This window comes from Thalassophryne amazonica, chromosome 19, assembly GCF_902500255.1.
Source record: "Thalassophryne amazonica chromosome 19, fThaAma1.1, whole genome shotgun sequence".
Lineage (NCBI taxonomy): Eukaryota > Metazoa > Chordata > Actinopteri > Batrachoidiformes > Batrachoididae > Thalassophryne > Thalassophryne amazonica.
The window spans coordinates 30,110,235-30,135,067 of record NC_047121.1 but is presented as its reverse complement, the minus strand read 5'-3'; the positions used below and the strand labels follow the sequence as shown (position 1 = coordinate 30,135,067).

Below are 24,833 nucleotides of genomic sequence, written 5' to 3'. Positions count from 1 at the left end.
ATAAGTGTACACATGATTAATAAGTATGCATGTATAATAAGTATGCATGTATAATACTAAGTATAAGTGTACACATGATTAATAAGTATGCATGTATAATACTAAGTATAAGTGTACACATGATTAATACGTATGCATGTATAATAATAAGTATATGCATGAATAATAGGTATTCATGTATAATAATCAGTATAAGTATATGCATGATTAATAGGTATGCATGTATAATAATAAGTATATGCATGAATAATAGGTACGCATGTATAATAATAAGTATACACATGATTAATATGTATGCATGTATAATAATAAGTATAAGTATACGCATGATTAATAGGTATGCATGTATAATAATAAGTATATGCATGATTAATATGTATGCATGTATAATAATAAGTATACGCATGATTAATAGGTATGCATGTATAATAATAAGTATATGCATGAATAATAGGTATGCATGTATAATAATAAGTATATGCATGATTAATAAGTACGCATGTATAATAATAAGTATATGCATGATTAATAAGTACGCATGTATAATAATAAGTATATGCATGATTAATATGTATGCATGTATAATAATAAGTATAAGTATACGCATGATTAATAGGTATGCATGTATAATAATAAGTATATGCATGATTAATATGTATGCATGTATAATAATAAGTATACGCATGATTAATAGGTATGCATGTATAATAATAAGTATATGCATGAATAATAGGTATGCATGTATAATAAGTATATGCATGATTAATAAGTATGCATGTATAATACTAAGTATAAGTGTACACATGATTAATACGGATGCATGTATAATAATAAGTATAAGTATACGCACAGTTAATAAGTATGCATGTATAACAATAAGTATACACATGATTACTAAGTATGCACGTAAGTGTTCACATGATTAATACGTATTCATGTATAATAGTAAGTATAAGTATATGCAAGATTAATAGGTATGCATGTATAATAATAAGTATATGCATGAATAATATTTATGCATGTATAATAATAAGTATATGCATGATTAATAAGTATGCATGTATAATAATAGGTGTAAGTATACGCATAATTAATACATATGCATGCATAGTAATAATTATACGTATGTATACGCAAGATTAATACGTATGCATGTATAACAATAGTTATAAGTACATACATGATTAATAAGTATGCATGTATAGTAATAATTATAAGTATATGCAAGATTAAGAAGTATGCATGCATAGTAATAATTATAAGTAATAATACGCATGATTTATAAGTATGCATGTATAATAATTATGCGTATATGCATGATTAATATGTATACATTTATAATAGGTATAAATACAGTAAAACTCACATATAATGGATTCAGGTGGACCAGCAAAATTTGTCCATTATAATCAAAATCCATTATATGTATATTATATTGATTATATTTAGTTTTACCTTTTTTGAATAATTTACAATATGCCAAGTTAGAAAGTTTTCATGGAAATTAACAGAGGTGTCAAATCCAGCTTCAGAAAGTAAAAGTCCAGCCACATATTTGTTCCATCTTCCCAATAGACCAGCTGGTTGTAATTAGTTCAGCTCTTCAGGCAGGTGGATGAGCTAATTATTGAGATCACCTGTTTTAGGTGCACAGGTAGAAGTAACATATGGGAGGGTTTTTAACGTTCTGAAGCCAGATTTGACACCTCTGGAAATTAATAGGAATCTCTGGGAATTTACAGAAATGTTTGAGAATTAACTGGAAATTCGGAGTAATTTATACAAACTATCCTATACAAACATTTTGCCATCAACAGACATGCATGTGAACATTTCTAATATAAATGTTTTTAAAATAACTTTTGACTGATTTATTTGAGTAAATCTTTCATTAATTCTTTCATTGACACCAATAAAAGAATCTTCAATAAAATAATCATATTCCCTATGACTCCATCACACACACACACACACACATCCCAAATCCCTCGTAGTTATTGGGCTCAAATGCATAGCGTGGCTTCAGTAGTCCTGTCGTGTGTATGATTCTAGAAATTATCTGTGCATGTGGTGAAAGAATGGCGTGAATGCAGAGGGTGTGGCCTCAGTATCCCTGCAGTAAGCCTTGTGATGTGTACAGTGTGACTGAGGAATGCACAGGGCAACATAGAAATTCAACTGAATTCAGATTAAATCTAGTTGATTTAACAAATTGAAACTCAGAGTGCACGCTCAGAGAAGGCATGAACATACAGTACATATTAAAAACACAATCACTGTACGCCGAGAGAAGAAACAAAGACTCGTGACATAACATCCTCTCTGTGTCTGTGCTTCCTGTCCAATAGGAGCTATGACCAGATGAGTGTTTCCACAGAGTGCAGCTTCCAGACAGAACCAGACTGGGACGCTTATTCTATGTCCAATTCCGTGATCAGCCTGGACATGACACAGCAGAGCAGTCCCACTTCACCCTCCAGATTCTTCAAGGTAACACACACTGTTTGCTATTTAAATCTCACCAGTTTAACTCTCTCTCTATCTGGGTGGGACTCAGTTAAGAATGTGTTAATATTTGCACACTTTGGAGGAGACTTTTATTTTGTGTTTGCATCCTCTGAGTTATTTTAAATGTTTGCATGCCGGAAGTCACTGTAAGTCTCCCACAGTGTTGGTGGCTGAAAAAAAGCCATTTGCAAAAAGCCAAAAAGTTAAGTTGTAATTTGATAACCGTCTGATATAAACAGGATCAAAATAAATAGAACACTGCCATCTACTGGAGTCCAGACGCTCATACTACCATGAACACTACTGGCTAGTAGATGGCAGTAGAGACCGTGAAAACTTGCCAAAACAAAATTCCTGATAATCCGTGTCTGATATGTTTAAGATGTGTGGAATTTAATAAACGCAAACTGAATTTCAGACGTCTTATATATATTACTCTGGAACAAAGACAACAGACAGAGTTTGACATAAGCAGGATGTTAAAGAGCAAACAGGAATCAATTGCAGTCATTCCATTTGAAAATAATGGAGAAGCAACCTGGGCTTCTTCTGGAATTTTTACATAAAACAAACACAGTAATAATGTCTGTAAACCCAGAGAATATTTTCACAAGTGTTTCAGGCACAATATACAAAGAGTTTAATGCTGTTGTCCGTGTGGAGCCTGATTAGAGCGTCTCAAATTTCTTTTGTCATGAATGTACTGAGATTACCCATAATGCACCTGGACACAGCATGTCCACACTAAAACCTTCAAAATTAGTGCATTACTTTAAAACTAAAACATATATCTGATATTTTCACTTTATAAAAATTCAGAGGTGACGTTAATTTAAATAACTTGTCCGAAATTAGTTTGGTTAAAATTTTAACCATAAGTTAAAACTGTATGCCTCTGGGTGACTTGGGTGATATTGTCAACGTATCTGTATGGGGTCAAAAGAAATAATCTTTTTTTTTTCTGTGACTAGTTCTTCTTTGCCTGCAGAGGATAGAGCAGTTTCTTCTAGAACCAGCTCTCCTCTGTTTGCAGGGAATAGAACTGCACAGCTACTACAAAACATTTAACAGGTAGGTACTCAACTGATTTTAGACTTCATAAATGTTTGTAACTGTTAAGCTTTGTTCACCACGCCTGCAAAAAATATGTTAGTGGTCTAAAATTTATCAGACCAAAGTTTACCGGAAGATAATTAGTCCGCTGATGGTTTTCAGAGTTATCTGAAAAGCTAATCTGATAATGAAAACATTAGCTTTGATAATTAGTGGATTAGCGGAACTGTGCCCACCACTGTATGTGACTAAACCTCTTTGTGTGCATGGGTGATTCTTTAATTACGGGCACTATTGGCCTTGTAAATGTAATTTCCACCACACCATTGCCTTACAATATAAAGCGCCTTGGGGCAACTGTTTGTTGTGATTTGGCGCTATATACATGTGCTCTGATGTCACTGTTTATCTCCATAGAAACTACCCAAACAATCTTTCATACAAACTGTTTAAAGGGACATTACAGTGTTGTGGTGGAAATTACGGCAATAGTGTGGGACAACTACATTTTGTTTAAAAAAATCACAACAGTTGTATGACATTGAATACCCCAATTATGTTTTGATTATTTTACTGATATTTTATTCAGAGATATTTTAAAACATTAGAAAAAATGTTTCTTTACCATTCATTTTTATCATTGAAGATCAAAAGTCTGGGTGTGGGACAAGCACAAAACGGCAATATTTGCATATAATGATGCTGAAAAAACGTGAAAAAGTAATCATAGACTACTAGAACAAATTTCTTAACACACTTTCATTGTAAAGATAACTATAAAAGTGTGAAATTTCCCCTTTTTCTGTTTTTCATACAATATGATCAAAGGACATAAGTGCCCGTAGTCTAAGAATCACCCGCATATGTGATTGGTATGTAAAGGCGCAGAGTAATGAATAATTAAACATTATTTAATAATTTCATGAGTATGTAACCCAGTTTTTAAATACTTTAGTTACACTGCTTATTGTGTGTTGTATTCTTTTTTTTTTTTGCACATTTTCACCTTTTTTTGCCTTTACCCCAAATGGACATCACAACCTAAATGTTTGTGATAAGATTATTTGCCCCAATAACCTTAACCATTTTCATATTTATGGCTTCCCAAACCCTAACTTATTTTAAAGCTAGAACACCAAACAGACCCAGTAACACCTGAGCTTTAAAAAAAAGATATTGCTTCACATCCCACTTTAGTTGTGCAGAAAAGTTAAATTAAGTACACATATTTTTATATGGTTCATCAATTAAACAGTGCAGTTACAGTAATACTGATTCAACATTTTAGTTAGTGGTTAAAAATATCATTATTTTGACAATGCTTTTAGTGCATAAGGTTTCCAGTTCAAACCCCACCCCTGCCAGATTTCTCCATGTAATGTGGAGTTGCATCAGGAAGGGCATCCGGCGTAAAACTTGTGCCAATTCAACAGGCAGATCCACCTCAGATTTGCTGTGGTGACCCCGAGTACAAAACAATGGCGCAGCAAGGGAGGGACTTTATATTATTATTATTATTATTATTATTATGAGTAGTAGTAGCATTTAGGAGTATGAAAAGTACACCTTTAATTTAAGGGTGTTGTGGTGGGGGGACATCCAGTCTGAGCAGAAAGAATGGACAACTTGTGTTTTTATGTGGAAATCACGACTGATTGAGAGGTAAGGAGGTTTTATCAGTGCTTTTTTATGTCATACCATTATCAGAAGGAGCCTTTAGGCATATTTGGAAAACCAACTGCTAGTTTTTTAACTTGTCGCATGTGTGTGGATGTTTTTAGATGCTAGCTATAAATGGCCATGTCAGAAGAAACTTGTAAAAGCTTGTAATGTTTGTAAAATTCAGTGCGTGTGTGCTGTTGTTGCTGTGTGGTTCGTCAGCGTGCTGTGAGTCGATGCTGCTTCTTGACGTGTTAGAGGTCAGAACAATGTGTTACTTCATATGTGTAATGCGTTATTGATGCGGGCTGCGGCCCCAATTGAATCACTGCCGTATTACTCCCGGTGTCCCTCATGAAGCTTGGGGGTAGTAGCCCCCACGTGATCTATGACATCGCTACCAAATGTATGTCATGGCGTCTGATCGCTTGAATTTCTCCCTTCAGGGGTAAAAGTTCTAAATTGTTTCCAGATAGCGTGAATTTTGATTATATTGGCAATATCATATTATGAATCCCTTATTTAAATGCTGAGTAATAAAATTACAGAGGTGCCAAAGAAAATTATTTTTATGACTTAAATCTTAAAAAACCCAAAGGCCATTTAAGCAGTCATAACAATAGCAAAAGGAATGAAAAATGCACTGTAGGTACTTTATACAATATTTAAATTATCAATGCAATATTTAAATTACCTATCTGTTCTTGTCTGTGTGTCTTCCTATTTATACATTCATTCATCCATTCACTCACTCATTGCATTTTACAGGGTGTAAGCCTGGGCTAATATCTTTGGATTTTGGGCTACTGTGTATTGACAACAAGTACCTTGATTGTGCCTCTTTGTGTTCTATGAACCTGCCAGACGCAGTTTTTTTTTTTTACATTTTTATTTGAAGTTACTTATTTACATTAATTAGTTATACACACAGACAGTTGCAGGTTAATAAATAAAAAATAATATTTGGGTCCCTACTGCTCATATTCATCAAGAAAAGAAGATTCATTCCTCCAAACCAAAGCCGTTGTTGTTGTTGAGCCTTTATTGTTGAATTGAATCCAAATTCATCACGAGATGTTCTGCACAGCTTGTGATGAACAAAAAGAACCACTTAGTTTAGTTATGAGTCATGACTGCAAATAATTGGGGGGGGGGGGGGGGGGGGGGGCAGTTAAATGCGTCATGAAATATAATTATGTCATAATATGCTTTTTTTGGTGGGGGCGGGGTGGGGGGAAGTCATTTCTGAATTTTAGTTCCATGATTTTAGCAGGATCAATCATTTCTGTCCTCTTTCTGCCTCTAGGGGGCATTGGTGAACAGTCACTGAACATGCTATCCTGGTTATTGAAATAATAATTTTCAGGGCTGGAATTCTGCCGTCTTTCCCTGTAGGTTGAAGAAATGTATGTTAATCCTTTGGGATCTTGTTGTCTGTGGGCTGGTTTCCACAGACCTGTCAAACCCACTTCTGTGGTTATTGTTGTCAGCAGAGGTTATTGTTAACTTGAAGCTGCTACACTTTGAGTAATTTAAGCAGGTTTCCTTTAGATTCTGTGACAGTAAGGCAGATTTTTTACTTTTGTGAAATGTGCAAAGGAAAGAAATAAACGTTAACCTGATGAATTTGTTTGTGAAACACTGTGGGAGCTGCAGTGGGCCTGCAGGATTTGACTGTTGGCTGCTGCTGGAACGAGTGAGTGGACCAGAGCTGTGGCTGATAAGAAAGTCTACATGTGACACTGTATCTCCACCTCCCTGACATTTGGCATTGCTGTAACCACTTACAATGCAAATGCTTCGCGTGGAGCGCTAAATGCTAGCAGCTCTGCACAGATAGGTAGACGCTCAGGACGCCGTTCTCTGTTCTTCAGACGTTACGGACCTTTGAGTGAGCCGGCACACTTTGGAGGTACGGTATCACACAGTATCATTCCACATGAGCTAAATTAATGAGAACGCGGCCAGCCGGCTGTTTTTGCTTTGTTTCTGTTGACACACGAACTGGAAAAGCCAGACAGAAAGGCTGTTTGTTCAGGGAAATTATGTGAATTTTCCAGAACACTGCAGACTTTAGAAGTGCGACTGTGTCACAGGAAAAGGAAAGTTATTTATAAAGTGGTTTGGAGACATTTCTGGAGAGCAGCTGAGAAATAACCTGCAATGTTTTATTGAGGAAAATCAGATTGGACTCCCCCATTGTAAAGTCATTAAAGTAATAAATGACTTTTCTCAGCATTGGGTTCTTGGATTGTGGCACCTTGTACCCGTTTCTGTGTCCAGCTCCAGCCTGAATGATTCATCTAGGCACAGCTGATAACGCCAGGCCTTTTGATGTGCTTGGCATTCCCATGGGAACGGGAGGGGCACGGCCACACCCTCCAAATGGAACTGGATTGTAAATTCCTTCAGGTTGTATGCCTTGTGAAGTGTCTTTCACAATATTGTTTTGCCGCTGTGGCGGTGATGCAAATGGCCTTGCCCTAAAGTCAGACACACTTTGTGCACCTCACTCTGAAGACACGGCATGATGGAGCCAACAACGCGTCTCGCTCATTTGGGTGTTTTTGTGCTGTTTTAATTTCGGCTGTATGTGCTTTTTGCTTTTGTGTGTGTGTGTGTGTGTGATTACTCGGTTTAATGAGCTTTTACATTTTAATTATATTTTAATTTGATGTGAGATTCCAAAGGATTTAAAGACGTTTGACAAAGACGATGGTACGCAAGTGTTATCTGCAGTTTAAATCTTTGCTCTCAGACTTGATATTTATTTTTTCTGTTTGTGATCGGTAGCTCTGGTAAGTGATCCTTGAGCCCATCCTCTCTGAGGTTTTATGTCTGTCTCATTAGTTACTAGTAAGTCGGACATAATTATTCTTCTTCTGTGTTGTTTTAATAATAACACATTTATTTATGAAGCTCTTTAAATGGAAAAAAAACATCTACAGAGTGCTGAACAAACTCAAGAACAACATGAAACAAAGATCCCCATATCATAGAGTAAAGCAATTAAAACCATAAAAACAATTTTGTACAAACAAAATAAATGAGCTCTAGATTGGATAGTATTTATAAAAAAGGTATCTGGCATTTTTCAAGGGTAGTAATAAATTGTGCAAAGTTTCTATAATGAGTTGGAATGGTGTCTAGTCCAGAATGTTTTTAGAACCTTAGACCTCAATATTTTTTTGAAGACGTCAACCCTTTTATTTCCTCTTAATTATGTAATTTTGTAATGTTAATTTACTGTCTTAAAGGGGAACAGAAATGCCCACGGATTATTTATAGCATGAATAAACACAAAAATGCGATCTTTTGATAGTTCAAGAAATACTAAAGACCACCAAACATCTACAGAAAACCTTGTTTTAGTCGTGGTCTGAGAGGCTTTGACATCGACCGGCTGCCGCCATTTATGCAGGTCAGGCGGGAGACGTCACTGGTCTCTAGAGGTGGGCGGATCGATCCTAATATTGATAATATCGATACCAACGCTGGTATTGATATTGAACGATCTTTGTGTAAAAAGATTGATACTCAAGCTTTTTTCTCTCCTGCACGCACTGACTGCTGCGCACACAGATTCATCAAAGTCTACGCTTTGTCTGTAAGAGCAGTGCTGCGCTGTGTCACACAACATGGAGCAGCACACCCTCCCCCCTCTGATGTTTTGTTGTTGCGCTGTCACGTGGCTCAACGGCGCCAGCCAACAGCCATGCAGGTAGGCTCAACCTGGCCCACCCACTCAGCGCTCTCCTCGAGTCAGCCCTCTACCTCAGGAGATTTTGTATTAAGTTGTGTTGAGCGATATTTTTTAAACAAAAATGTTGATTGTGATAATAAAGTATTTTGTTGTCACGTACGTTTGGCGAAATTCTGTCCTAGGTCCTTTGGATCCTTTGGCTCTATGAAGCTCAAATATGAAAAAGTATCGGTATTGGTATCTATCGGCGATACTGGGCCTGTATTTAATTGGTATCGGATCAATACAAAGTTCCCAGTATCGCCCACCTTTACTGGTCTCAGCCTCGTTCTGACATTCCCTGCCAGAGGCACCAACAAAGAGGTTATATATGACTACTAGAATCCGCACTCCCAGTGGTGCCCACTAAACACAAACGTCCCTTCATGGACAGCGACATGACGCCTCCTAACCCTGCAAAAGATTGACAAAGTTCCCGGATGTTAATGCATTTTCAATGGGGATTTGTGACTGAACACACTCAGAAAAACACTTGCAAAATACGTGTTAAAATGCCATTCTGACCTGGACATCGAGCCAGTAAAATTAATTAACATTAAATCATGTCAGGAAAGTATTAAACTAGGCTGAGCTGCCGGGCTGAACCAGCTGCTGCTGTTTTCAGCATACTGCGGCTCCTAAAACTATTACAAAACATATATACATATACATATATATATATATATATATATACACACAATTATCCTTTATTGACCGAGTTTCATTCATGAAGTCAATGGTGTGTGTGCACATCTCTGTGTGTGAGTGGTGTGTGTAAGTGTCGTCCGTGTCCTCGGATGACACAGGCACGGACAGGAAACATACACCTGTTTATCAACCAAATGTCACGGACAAAGTGACAAGAATAACCAAAACCACTTACTTATGGAAGGACATATTGTCTCCCTTGTTCCTCCATTTGTGGCTTTGCCAACATGCGCAGCTTTCTGGCATATTCCACTTGTTTCTTGACGAGACTAATAGAACTTCAATGAGCGAGCTCAGTAAACTGCACTCGTCCCCAGCAGAGGAGACCCCAACCAGTGACATCAACTGGACGTGCCCTCCACTGACTTCAGCCAATTCGCCCTACTGACGCATCCCATAAGCTCTTGCGCGCCATAGAGCCGCTGAAATCAAAACAACATAGAGAATCCACATGATGACAATGTAAATGAATATTATACGACAAAAATGTAATTTTTTTATGCTTTTCATCACGTTAATAAGAGACTGCTGCATGATTGTTGTGTGTTGGGGGGGTGTGGCTGGACATTTTGGTGTTCTTTTCTTTTCTTTGCTTTCCAGGTGGTATGCAAACTGATTTATTGTCTGTGGAGAAGGTGCTGGCAGAGGAGTCCTTCACCCTCATCAACATGATGTGCAGCGCCTGTGGATGGTGCTCACGTGCAACCTTAAGGACTTTCAGCTGAAGCAGATAATGAGATGGCGTTCTGCATTTAAGTCATGTGTGATTCAAGCAGAATTGCCGGGAACCCGACCTTGTGATGTTCGTTTGTGAGACGCTGAGGACCGCACCTGGGTTTGACACATCGTGCCTGTGAAGGAGGAAGGGTGAGGGACACATGTTGTCAGCACACATCAGAGGTGATTGATTATCTGAATAATTGTTAACAGTAACTTGGTATTTTGTTACGCAGTATATTTGAACTTTGATGAGAGTTGTGCAGCTCGCTTCTCACTGCTGTGGCATGTGGACTGATGATCCTCCACCTGTTGTGAGAAGCTGCTCATTTACATAAAGGATATTAGTTGTAGCTGCTGTCTTACCTCACCTTTTCTATCCTTCGCAGAGTCGGTTTGTCGTGTCCACCTGGGGGGTGTTTGGCGGTGAACGTGGGTCCAGAAGCGCCGGGCTTCGATCCTTTTGGGCGCTGGAGAGCATGCCGTCCTTCACTCCACCAGACCGACGCAGTTTTTGTTTGTACACTTTGTTATGCACCAAAGGGGGAAAATAAATTGTTTTGTTATTGGAACCGCTTTCTGGTTGTTTTAGCGCTGGGTTCCGTCAGACGCAGGTCCGCTCCTCAACCCACGTCGACACATAATGATACTCTAAAAACTTGCTAAAACAATTATGACAAATAATCCGTGTCTGATACGTTTAATCTGCGTGGAATTTAATAAACGCAAACCAAATTTCAGACATATATATTAGTCTGTAACAAAGAGGACAAACAGTGTTGTAAAGAACAGTAATCAAGACATTAAAGAGCAAACTTCACTTTACCCCAGAATGACATGATCAGGAATCGAGTGTAGCTCACAGCAGCTCCCATTGAAAATAACGGCGAGACAGCCTGTGATTCTCATGTGTTTACATAAAATAAATGCCATAACAATGTCTATAAACCCAGAGAATATATTCATGAGAGTTTTAGGCACAATATATAAATAGTTTTATGTTGCGATATTAATGCTGTTGTCCGTGTGCAGCAGTTAAAGTGCAGCGTGATCAGAGCGTCACAATGCAGTTCTCATTGTTACTGAGATCTTGCAGCGCGGCGACCTCTTCGAAGTTTTACGGGATTTGAAGCCTTAATAGGGCGAATGGCCATTTACATGTCAATTTAGCGGCAAATTTTATTCAAATAATATTATCTACACTGCGCTCAAACATTCTGCAAGTGTATGAATAACACTTCATTTTTACCAAAGAATGCACAAACAAATTCTCAAAAAGCATTTCTGTTCTCCTTATTATTAATAATATTATTATAATTATTATCAGTATTGTTGTTATTATTATTATTATTATTAGCAACATTATTATTATTATTAATACTTAATTTTTACTTCTATTTTGTAATTTAATTTTTCAAATGGACCACAATGGAAATAAGTGTTTTCACTTTCTTGTGTCATCTTATTTACAATTATATTATGTACTTACATTGAACTTACTAAATAAAATCGCACACACACACACATTTATGTTTTTAATATATAGATGATTTACCGCCTACTGATGAATTGGTGTGTAAGTCCAGAATGTAAATATCAGTGTCCATTGTTCAGTATTGTTACCTAATACATGTAGCTTCCCTAAAAATATTAGTCCTATCAGTGTTCAGTTTTGGCCCATTCATCCTTGACCCAAAATACTTAAGCATACCAAACGGCAAATGTCAGCTCTCCACAGTTTGTGCGTGATCAAAATTGCACATGCATGCACAGCTTTTTGTCTTTTCTGCAGTCTTCTGTAAGCTGGTGTTTTTAATTTGACTAACAGATTGTGGCCAAAGACATTTAAAGCAATACACATTTCACTCATCGTACCAACATGACACTTAAGTCACTCATGGTAACAGCATCATAACACTCAACTAAACTGACTATACCAATTGAACTACAAAACACAATAAATCAATTACACTAACAACACTGTTAAACTACCGTGAATCATAATAACATTTAAAACCTCAAAACCCCAAACTCCCATGGTGCATTGTAGCACAACGTCCATTGTTTACTAGTTTACTAAAATCACTAATTTCTCAAAAAAAAATGTTCTATCAACTTTCTGTTTGGCAGCATTCATCCTTGACCCAAAATACATAAGCATTCCAAACGGCAAATGTCAGCTCTCCCTGGTTTTGCCTTGATCAAAGCCATACACACGCACAAACACAGAGGCTACTTGGCTATTATAATATAAGTAAGCTAAAAACCATAAAATATAGAGGTAATAGAAAATAAATAGTTTTAAGACTAGTCTTAAAAGAATCAGTGGAAGTTACTTTTTGAATCCCAACAGGCAAGCTGTTCCACAAAGTAGAAGCATGGCAGGAAAAGGCTCTAAAACCTGCCAACTTCTTTTTAACCCTTGGGAAACAGAGCATCTCTGGGTATGAGGAGCCACACAAACAAGTTCAGCAAGGTAGTTGGGTGCATGTCCATTTAGAGCCTTCGTCTTTTTGTACCATATAAGATATTCAGCTTGGATTATTTTTAAATTGTTAAAATTATTAGTTATGTTGTTTAAAGTAAACCAAAGATGTCCTTTTCCCATGCTTTATGCTTTGCTTTTAGAAGAACAATTTTCATTTTCTGTTTGGATTTTTGCAGCAGATCTATAAAGAAAAGGTGTGGCAGGTGTAGTATGTATTTTATTGATTTATTTTTTGTGCACGTCTTGTTTGTCCTCTTTCAGAATTCAGATGACAAGAGGGGAGTGCTTGATCGCATCAGCAGTTTCTTCAACTCCAAGAGAAGGAGGAGCCGCAGTAAGCAATATTCAGACATCTCTACAGGTACCAGTCCTCTGAGCTCGCCGGCATCCCCCTTGTCTCCACATTCTCCACAGTTTGCCCAGGAAGATGAGCAGAAGACTCCAACTCCGAGTCGTAAAGTGTTGGAACTGAGTGGACTTTCTGATGGAGCGGAGCGTGCGGACAGCCCCTGCCACAGCTCCAGCACCTCCAGCCTGGCTTCTCTGGTGGCAGCTGATGCAGACTTTCCTTTCGCAGACAGCAACAGTAGCAGTCAAAGTAGTGTGAGGGAGGTGCACATTTACCGGGTCAGCAAAGTTGTCACTGACAAGAATTCTGGGAATACGACTCCCACCTTGTCTGATTTTGTGACTTCCACGCATCTAACTTCGAATTCCAATGTCGGTTTTACACAATCTGTGGTGGAGGAGGTGAGCAAGCGGCTTCAGGTCAGTTTGGAAGAAACCTGCTTTATAAACGCACAGCCCGTGGGTGAGGACAGCAAGATCACCCCGACTTCATTTCAAATTACACCTTCTGAATCATGCGAGGTGCCAAAGTCCTCCAACGTTACCTGTAAAAGTTTACAATCCAACGCTCACTCTGTGACAGGTGGAGGAGGGATGGGCAACAACAACTCCCTCGCTGGAACAAAGAGAGGCTCTCAGTCATCATCCCGCCTCATCACTGCGCCACTCCAAGGAGATGACTCTCCAGATGTGGGGAGGGAGCCTACAGAAGACAAAGCAACACCTGAAAAGCCCACCAGCAGCCTCTCAGCAGAGACGCCAACCTCCGTAAGGAGCCCTTCACCTGAGAAGGAGGAGGAGCTGAGGACGGACTCTCCTGTGCAGCTCCATAAAGCCATATGGGTAGAAACACACCTGGGAGAGGAAGAGGAGGAAGAGGAAGACCAGGAGGAGGGCTTCAGACCGGACTCACCGCCTGTGCTGGCCATACCTGTCACAGTCATTCCTGTAGAGGGCTCGCTGTCCGAGGGTGAGCTTTTTACCGCCTCAGAAGTTTTGCCATTTCCTGGCAAGCTTCCACCCTCAACCATCTCCTTGGCAGCGGCTGCAGAGGAGTGTCAAACAAACCTACTACCGCCAGAGGAGCGCCACGCTGGCACAGACTCAAAACAAACTTCCCATCTGGACAAACACAGAGGGAAAGACATCCGCATAACACGCAAGACGGTAAACCTGCCTTCAAAAGGACAGGTTTACGCTCGCAAGGTGTACGTGGCTCCAGAGCCGAATTCAGACGACCACGAGGAGCAAGAGGGACACGTGGCAAGAGAGGATGAGAGCTGGGATTCAACAGAGGCGAAAATGTGAGTATCTGCTTAGTTTTGTCTTTGTGTGAGAGTCACTTTTGGTCCTGAAACAGATCAGGTGGGGGGGGAGTGAAAGAGAGCAAAGTCTGCATGTAACCTGAGCTCTGAGTTCCCATGCTTCATTGTTCCGGAGAGGACTATCAGCCAGTCCTGCACTGAAATATTCATGCATACACCACAACGCCAGGACTTCAGTATTTGTAGATTTTAGGTTATAATGTAAAAATAAGCCAGGATTAGTTTGTGTTTTGTTCGAATTTTAAATGTGGTGTATTTTCATGTTGTGAATTAAAGGCAGCTGCCAGCGGCAGGATTCACCAGCTGCCTTTAATTCACAACATGAAAATGTTTAGGTAATGTTCACGTCAGCTACATTATATAACAAGTCTAACTGAAAATTCCAAAATGCCGGGATTGATTTATAGTTTTGAAACTATTGCAGGAGCATTCTGGGAAATAGCTGAACTTTTTGGCTGTGATGCGTGTATTACGTTTTAGCACTCTCCTTCCTGAAAATTAAAATCAAAATCAAAGTGATGGTTTTCTGGCAGATAGATGATAATAATCGTAAATGATTAATATTGAAGCCATGTTGTGTCAGTTCAGGCCACGAATTAATGATAGAGATGGTGAAAGTGACGAAATCAATGGCATATTCTTGCAATTCTCAGGATTTATTCATGCCTTGCAATTAAAACAAGTACCATATTGTTCGGCGTATATAAGTGGCATCTGTTAAAAAAGTTCCTCTTGAAGAGTAAAAACCCATATATAAGATAAGATAAGATAAGACTTTATTGATCTCACAGTGGAGAAATTCACGTTACGTCAGCTCTCAAAAAACACACAAGATGGGTGCGAGTAGAGGAAAATGTGCATCAAACAGCATGTTCAAGGATAAGCAATAATAATAATACTTGTAACAATACAATAAAATAAGAAAATGAGGTAGAAATAGAATATATATATATATATATATATATATATATATATATATATATATATAAAAGTCGCACTTGTATATAATTCTCACATTTTTCTGTGTTATCAGCTCTTTAGAGATTTTTGTGCATCATTGTAGTATTTTTTTTTATTTTTATTGTTAGAGTTTATTTTGATTCCTATGAAACTCCTATACAAATTGTCTTTGTAGTAATTGTTATTATTAATAATGCATGTGTGATTTTTGTTTTCAGTATACATTTTACACTGGAGTATATGTTGCAGACCCTCACATAATAGTAAAAAAAAAAAACTTGACATCTCTAAAACATGGTAATGGCAAGAGACACAAGTTGCAAGTAGATTTTTGGGGTGGGGAGCAGGTAGATCATAATGCATAACATTTTAGATTCTAAGAGTTATGCAGTTCTTGAGTTTTAAGGTACGAAAGTTTGTCCGAAGGAAGTATGAAATGACGGAATTTCTCCCGACAAGCACAACTTACAGTTATTACTTGGCATTTAATATTTCTTACCACATCTTATTGTCTTCATTGTATTTTTGTCCGTATGTACAGAAAATGTTATTATTACCTTCGTGTGTTTTTGTAATTGAGGATTACTGATAAACCAATAAGACAGTTTCCTTAAAAAGACATTTAAAATGGAATATACGCGTCAGCCTTCAAATAAAAGCAAAATTACTGACCAGTGGTTCGACACATTGAGCTCTGAACATGGGAACTGTTGGTAAAAGAAATTTATAGAATTGGGAAAATTGAGTTTGAAAGTTTTCAGTTTAATTTCTGTTTTATACAGTGACATTATAATGTTTTCTCTCTCTCTCTCTCTTTAGCCTTAAAAATAACAATGCAGAACTGGAGGAAGCCGAGCAAACATTGAACATTGATGGATTTTCTCCATCTGTAGACATGCATAGACAAAGGTCACATGGTGTGGGGTCAAGGGTGAAAGGCCAAGGGAACAACCAGGCCACTCCCTCTAAACCAGGGCTTAAAGCAGCAGCAGAACGTCACCCAAGTGCAACAAGTGCAGCAAAGACCTCATCTCCTGCAGCTGGCTGGAAGACTAGAAGTATTCCATCAAAGGCAAAGGGCCTCACAGAGAGCTCAAAAACAGGAACCTCTAGTGACCTCCCAAATGACATTGAAAGAACTGTTTCTGTGGTACCAGCATTAAAAGACCAAGCCATCCCAGAAAGCACCAGTTCAAAGTGTAAACTCCCAAAAAGGTTAACATCAGATAGTGATGTTAAATCACCAGATATACCAGAAAAGACTTCAGTAACCAGTGTACCTGGAATAGTCATTTCCAAACTACAAAAACAACTCAGATCCAAACAAACTGTAGAATCTTCAGTCGGCACATCTGAAGTTGACAAGACAACAACTTTTGAGGAACCTAAGAGAGAAACTACTTTGCCAGGAGAATTTACTCAAACAAAAGCAACAACCCAGATAAAACTGACTCGGAAAACATTAGATGACAATACTAACTCTATTAAGATGGTGAATGGGGTAGAGAAAACCTACAAGGTCAGTCATGGCAAAATACGACCCACACCTGAGAGAGAAAGACTAGATGGCAAAAACCTGGGACAGAACGTTTTGGAAAACAACACCTCTACAACAACAAGGAGCCGTTTGCCCGTTTCTTCTCCAGTCAGAAAGGCCAACGAGATGCGGCAAACAAGTGGCCCCAGCTTTAAAAGAATTACAGCTGGTCAGACAGACTTATGTGGACCCAAGTCAATCCAGAACAGTCCAGAACAGGAGGAAGTAACCCGTGTGGATAGGCCTGCCAATGAGATACCAACCTTACCTCCTGAAGGTCCCAAAAAAGGTAAGACAGAACATTAATACTCTGGCTTTTTTTTTTTTTTTTTGGTTTTGTTTTTTGCCAGTGACTAAAACAGTGACTAGTCATGAGTCCTGACACTATTCTATAATATAACAAACCCTCTGTTGGCAGGAGATACAGTGGCTGTTTTGTTGACACAAAAGTGCACATTTGGGTGCTTAACAGCTAAACTATCCTTTATATCCTGTAGCAGAGACACAGCCCAGAAGAAAGGGCCAAATAACAGAAAGTGACTCTACGTTGGCTCATGATGTCAGAGTTAAGACTGAGCAAAGTCTCTTAACAGGAGTCTGTTTAGTACCACAGCGCTAAAGACTAGTAGCACATATGGTTCTGTGGTTCAGCCATAGACTGACCACCAAGGTGCACCACAGAACGCCACAGGCGGTCTGTCCTACCCGTGACAATCAGATTGTATGATTCTTCCCCCATCTGCAGGATGAAAACATAACGAACAGAGTCATTCAGTTATTCAGTTACTCAGTTATGTGCAGTATTGGAGAACAGCTTGTGCATATGTCTTTAGATATTTCGCATAAATTTGTGGTACCTATTGTAAAAAAAAGTTCACTGTTTACTGTTCGGTACGCTGGCAAAATAATTTCCTTTGGTATAATAAAGTTCATCTTAATCTGTTACTGAACTAAAAAAAATTACACAAATCAGCTAATTATTTGCAGCATGTATAGTATTTGATCTTGTGACTTTATTGCAGTTCCAAAAGTGTGTTTTCTTCAGCTGGTATTAGTAGTTCAGCAGTAGAAAACACATTGTTTTACTCTCTGTTGCTTCCCTGTACATCTAGGATCTATCGTAATACATCCCAGCATCTGGTTTTATATAGTAGGATTTCTTTTGGACCAACTTGACTGATTGTGTCTTCGATTTTGCACAATATCCCATTAAAACTGGGAAGAAAAAAAATATGTTCACAATATATATACTCAACAAAAATATAAACGCAACACTTTTGGTTTTGCTCCCATTTTGTATGAGATGAACTCAAAGATCTAAAACTTTTTCCACATACACAATATCACCATTTCCCTCAAATATTGTTCACAAACCAGTCGAAATCTGTGATAGTGAGCACTTCTCCTTTGCTGAGATAATCCATCCCACCTCACAGGTGTGCCATATCAAGATGCTGATTAGACACCATGATTAGTGCACAGGTGTGCCTTAGACTGCCCACAATAAAAGGCCACTCTGAAAGGTGCAGTTTTGTTTTATTGGGGGGGATACCAGTCAGTATCTGGTGTGACCACCATTTGCCTCATGCAGTGCAACACATCTCCTTCGCATCATCCATGAAGAGAACACCTCTCCAGCGTGCCAAACACCAGCGAATGTGAAGATTTGCCCACTCAAGTCGGTTACGACGACGAACTGGAGTCAGGTCGAGACCCCGATGAGGACGCCGAGCATGCAGATGAGCTTCCCTGAGACAGCTTCTGACAGTTTGTGCAGAAATTCTTTGGTTATGCAAACCGATTGTTTCAGCAGCTGTCCGAGTGGCTGGTCTCAGACGATCTTGGAGGTGAACATGCTGGATGTGGAGGTCCTGGGCTGGTGTGGTTACACGTGGTCTGCGGTTGTGAGGCTGGTTGGATGTACTGCCAAATTCTCTGAAACGCCTTTGGAGACGGCTTATGGTAGAGAAATGAACATTCAATACACGAGCAACAGCTCTGGTTGACATTCCTGCTGTCAGTATGCCAACTGCATGCTCCCTCAAATCTTGCGACATCTGTGGCATTGTGCTGTGTGATAAAACTGCACCTTTCAGAGTGGCCTTTTATTGTGGGCAGTCTAAGGTACACCTGTGCACTAATCATGGTGTCTAATCAGCATCTTGATATGGCACACCTGTAAGGTGGGATGGATTATCTCAGCAAAGGAAAAGTGCTCACTATCACAGATTTCGACTGGTTTGTGAACAATATTTGAGGGAAATGGTGATATTGTGTATGTGGAAAAAGTTTTAGATCTTTGAGTTCATCTCATACAAAATGGGAGCAAAACCAAAAGTGTTGCGTTTATATTTGTGTATAATCAAATTTGGTAAATGCAGTATTTACTTTTTTATTTATTTGCAAGAGACTTACAAGTTTAAATTTATCAATGAATTTGATTTGACTTATTTGGGCAATAAAAATACACACACGTGTGTGTGTGTGTGTGTGTGTGTGTGTGTGTGTGTGTGTGTGTGTGTGTGTGTGTGTGTGTGTGTGTGTGCAGTGCATCCGGAAAGTATTCACAGCAGCTTACTTTTCTCACATTTTGTTATGTTACAGCCTTATTCCAAAATGGATGAAATTAAATTAATTTCATTAAATTAATTTTTTTCCTCAAAATTCTATACACAATACCCCATAATGACAATGTGAAAATGCTTTTTTGAGATTTTTGCAAATTTATTAAAAATAATAATAATAATAAAAAAAACTGAGAAATCACATGTACATAAGTAGTCACAGCCTTTACCTTCAAGCTCAAAATGAACTCATGTGCATCCTGTTTCCACTGATCATCCTTGAGATTTACTGCAGCTTAATTGGACTCCACCTGGGGTAAATTCAGTTGATTGGACATGATTTGGAAAGACACACACCTGTCTACATATAAGGTCCCACAGTTGAGAGTGCATGTCAGAGCACAAACCAAGCATGAAGCCAAAGGAATTGTCAGCAGACAGGATTGCCTCAAGGCACAAATCTGAGGAAAGAGTACAGAAACATTTCTGCTGGTTTGAATGAGTACAGTGGCCTCCATCATCCGTAAATGGAAGAAGTTCTGATCCACCAGGACTCTTCTTAGAGCTGGCTGCCCGTCTAAACTGAGCGATCGGGGAGAAGGGCCTTAGTCAGGGAGGTGACCAAGAACCCGATGGTCAATCCGTCAGTGCTCCAACATTCCTCTGTGGAGAGAGTAGAACCTTCCAGAAGGTCAACCATGTCTGCAACAATCCACCAATCAGGCCTGTATGGTAGAGTGGCCAGACGGTAGCTCTTCCTTAGTAAAAGACATGGCAGCCCACCTGGAGTTTCCCAAATGGAACCTGAAGGACTCTCAGACCATGAGAAACAAAAATCTCTGGTCTGATGAGACAAAAATTGAACTCTCTGGCGTGAATGCCAGGCATCATGTTTGGAGGAAACCACGCACCATCCATACAGTGAAGCATGGTGGTGGCAGCATCATGCTGTGGGGATGTTTTTCAGTGGCAGGAACTGGGAGACTAGTCGGGATTGAGGCAAAGATGAAAGCAATGTACGGAGACATCCTGGATGAAAACCTGCTCCAAAGCGTTATTGACCTCTGACTGGGGCAACGGTTCATCTTTCAGCAGGACAATGACCCTAAACACACAGCCAAGATATCAAAGGAGTGGCTTCGGGACAACTCTGTGAATGTCCTTGAGTGGCCCAGCCAGAGCCCAGACCTGAATCTTATTGAACATCTCTGGAGAGATCTGAAAATGGCTGTGCACCGACGCTCCCCATCCAACCTGATGGAGCTTGAGAGGTGCTTCAAAGAGGAATGGACAAAACTTCCCAAAAATCTTTCATATTTCTTTCATAATTGCTGCCAAAGATGCATCAACAAAGTATTGAGCAAAGGATGTGATTTTTCAGTTTTTTATTCTTAATACATTTGCAGAAATAAAAAAAAACTTTTTTCATGTTGTCATTATGGAGTGCTGTGAGCAGAATTTTGAGGGAAAAAAATTAATTTACTCCATTCTGGAATAAGGCTGTAACATAACAAAATGTGGAAAAAGTGAAGCGCCGTGAATACTTTATTAATATTACTGAGGACAATGTAAAAACTCTTCCAATAAAGCTCCTTAATTTTTATTGTGGTCCTCACATCAAAATGACAGATGAAAGAAAAAAGTCAAAACAGACTAGCCCTTAACTAATAATGCTCATCATGACTAGACATACCAAATCACAAATGATTACACATAAAATATTACAGTAGGGTCTTGATGGCCTTTTTCTCATAGCCATTTTTATTTGTTTCAAGATATAGATTTAAAATAAATATATTGTTTCTATTCAATAAGGAGTAACATTTTATTTAGCAGATTATTTTACTGTGCAAATATTGTTTCCTGTTCATTTCAGGTATGTTGAAATTCACTTTCTGGGCAGGATTTTGCAAGTGCAGGATTTCTTCGGAAAATGATTGAATTACATGCAGGTTTTCTTTGTCCAGAAGCTGCAGTTGTAAATTGTCTATAATACAACAAATTCATTCTGTTTTCACCTCTTTGTTTCCTTTTCTTTTCTGAGCATTTTCATTTTTTTGGTTAAAGAATCTCACACCAGAGTGGTCAAACATAGAGAAGAAAGTTGTGCACATAACATTTATTTATGGTTGGTATGGCAACTATCAGTGTTATTTATTGATGGATGAATGTGGAACCATACGACATCATATTTTGTCCAGAATAAATATGAGTAAGCAAGATGTATGGTGTGATGAGGTTAGACTAGGTTAGGTTTTTTTTTTTCATTGCCAATGATATCTGAAAACTTGTATGGCTTAATTGTTGGTGTCTGAGTCTTTGATGAGAACATACATTAACATTAATTTCCTTAAGTGCATCATACTGACATTTTATTGTTGTGTTTACTTTTGTAGAATTCGTCTGTAATAGACTGCACTCTAAGCTATTGAAGGAGTAGTGTTGGCATAGCCACATTAACATTTTCAGATAAAACACTACTTGCACCTATTCAGAGGTTGAGACAAGTCTGTGTTTACATTATTGTTTTCTAATGAATATGTAACATTTGTGAGATGTTATGCTTTTATTGTCATTATCTGCTTATTTCTGGAAAGTAATTGTTAAATTAATGGAAATATGGCAAAAAGTAGATTGCACATGCGAGCGAGTCTGTGGTCCCCCGAGGGTTAAGAGTATGTTGGAGATGAAGTGGGTGTTTGGCATGGTGATGAGTGTGTGAAGTTGGTGGACGGAGGTCCAAAAAGGTGGCAGGAGTGATTTGCGACAGAAGTGCAAGACAGTACTGGACAAGCAGTATGGGCAGTGTAAACCAGTGTAAACCAGTTCAGTAAGGGACCCGGTGAAGGGAGGCCAACACCAGAGTTATATGATCAAATTTCAAACTTCAAAAACTTCTGCACCTCTGCCAAAGGACCCAGAGTTTACAAATTAATGCACCATCCACAGGTGGGAAAGAGAGACTTTGATTTTGCTCCCATTTTGTATGAGATGAACTCAAAGATCTAAAACTTTTTCCACATACACAATATCACCATTTCCCTCAAATATTGTTCACAAACCAGTCTAAATCTGTGATAGTGAGTACTTCTCCTTTGCTGAGATAATCCATCCCACCTCACAGGTGTGCCGTACCAAAATGCTGATTAGACACCATGATTAGTGCACAGGTGTGCCTTAGACTGCCCACAATAAAAGGCCACTCTGAAAGGTGCAGTTTTGTTTTATTGGGGGGGGATACCAGTCAGTATCTGGTGTGACCACCATTTGCCTCATGCAGTGCAACACATCTCCTTCGCATCATCCGTGAAGAGAACACCTCGCCAACGTGCCAAACGGCAGCGAATGTGAGCATTTGCCCACTCAAATCGGTTACGACGACGAACTGAAGTCAGGTTGAGACCCCGATGAGGACGACGAGCATGCAGATGAGCTTCCCTGAGACGGTTTCTGACAGTTTGTGCAGAAATTCTTTGGTTATGCAAACCGATTGTTCCAGCAGCTGTCCGAGTGGCTGGTCTCAGACGATCTTGGAGGTGAACATGCTGGATGTGGAGGTCCTGGGCTGGTGTGGTTACACGTGGTCTGCGGTTGTGAGGCTGGTTGGATGTACTGCCAAATTCTCTGAAACGCCTTTGGAGACGGCTTATGGTAGAGAAATGAACATTCAATACATGAGCAACAGCTCTGGTTGACATTCCTGCTGTCAGCATACCAATTGCACGCTCCCTCAAATCTTGCGACATCTGTGGCATTGTGCTGTGTGATAAAACTGCATCTTTCAGAGTGGCCTTTTATTGTGGGCAGTCTAAGGCACACTTGCGCACTAATCATGGTGTCTAATCAGCATCTTGATATGGCACACCTGTGAGGTGGGATGGATTATCTCAGCAAAGGAGAAGTGCTCACTATCACAGATTTAGACTGGTTTGTGAACAATATTTGAGAGAAATGGTGATATTGTATATGTGGAAAAAGTTTTAGATCTTTGAGTTCATCTCATACAAAATGGGAGCAAAACCAAAAGTGTTGCGTTTATATTTTTGTTGAGTATATATATATATATATATATATATATATATATATATATATATATATATATATATATATATATATATATATATGTCTTCTCTAACTCTCTCTTTGCATAGCTTTGCATGAATTTATATGTTCAGTTAGCTGTTTTTCAGTTAGCTTTATATACATTTAACTGTTTTCATAGCGATAAATACATTTTTAGATTTAGATAGTGTTATTTTAAGTAAATTTTAGATTGCTAGCTTTATATTCATTTAGCTAGTCACATAGCTTTGCATGAATTTATATGTTCAGTTAGCTGTTTTTTCAGTTAGCTTTATATACATTTAACTGTTTTCATAGTGATAAATACATTTTTAGATTCATATAGTGTTATTAAAATACATTTTAGATTGCTAGCTTTATATTCATTTAGCTAGTCACATAGCTTTGCATGAATTTATATGTTCAGTTAGCTGTTTTTCAGTTAGCTTTATATACATTTAACTGTTTTCATAGTGATAAATACATTTTTAGATTCATATAGTGTTATTAAAGTAAATTTTAGATTGCTAGCTTTATATTCATTTAGCTAGTCACATAGCTTTGCATGAATTTATGTTCAGTTAGCTGTTTTTCAGTTAGCTTTATATACACTTAACTGTTTTCATAGTAATAAATACATTTTTAGATTCAGATAGTGTTATTTTACGTCAATTTTACAATTTTACTTTGTTAGCTTTATATCCATTTAGCTATTGCTTTGCATGAAATTATGTTCATAGTGATAAATACATTTTTAGATTAAAATTGTGTGATTTTAAGTACATTTTAGATTGCTAGCTTTATAGTCATTTAACAATTTGCATATCTTTGCATTAATTTATGTTCAGTTACCTGTTTTTCAGTTACTTTCAGATTCAGTTAGCTTTATACACACTTATCTGTTTTCATAGTGATAAAGGTTTCGACTGTGATTGTTTTAAGTGCATTTAGATTTGGTTAGCTTTATATTCCCTCAGCCCCAACCAGTCGCAGCAGAAGACTGCCCCTCCCTGAGCCTGGTTCTGCTGGAGGTTTCTTCCTGTTAAAAGGGAGTTTTTCCTTCCCACTGTCGCCAAGTGCTTGCTCACAGGGGGGTCATTTTGACCGTTGGGGTTTTTCTGTAATTGTTGTATGGCCTTGGGGCGACTGTTTGTTGTGACTT

The 24,833-nt window shown here is 38.4% G+C and overlaps 1 protein-coding gene across 1 annotated transcript in view; it reads left to right on the top strand.

Annotated features, from left to right (window-relative positions):
- The window catches only part of LOC117501189 (titin homolog), a 148,121-nt gene that overhangs the window by 64,680 nt on the left and 58,608 nt on the right, over positions 1-24,833 (top strand). Inside the window, exons 2-4 of the mRNA XM_034160037.1 lie at positions 2,349-2,490; positions 13,137-14,527; positions 16,328-17,334. Of these exons, the coding sequence (XP_034015928.1) occupies positions 2,349-2,490; positions 13,137-14,527; positions 16,328-17,334 (2,540 nt within the window). The remainder of the gene's footprint in view (positions 1-2,348; positions 2,491-13,136; positions 14,528-16,327; positions 17,335-24,833) is intronic.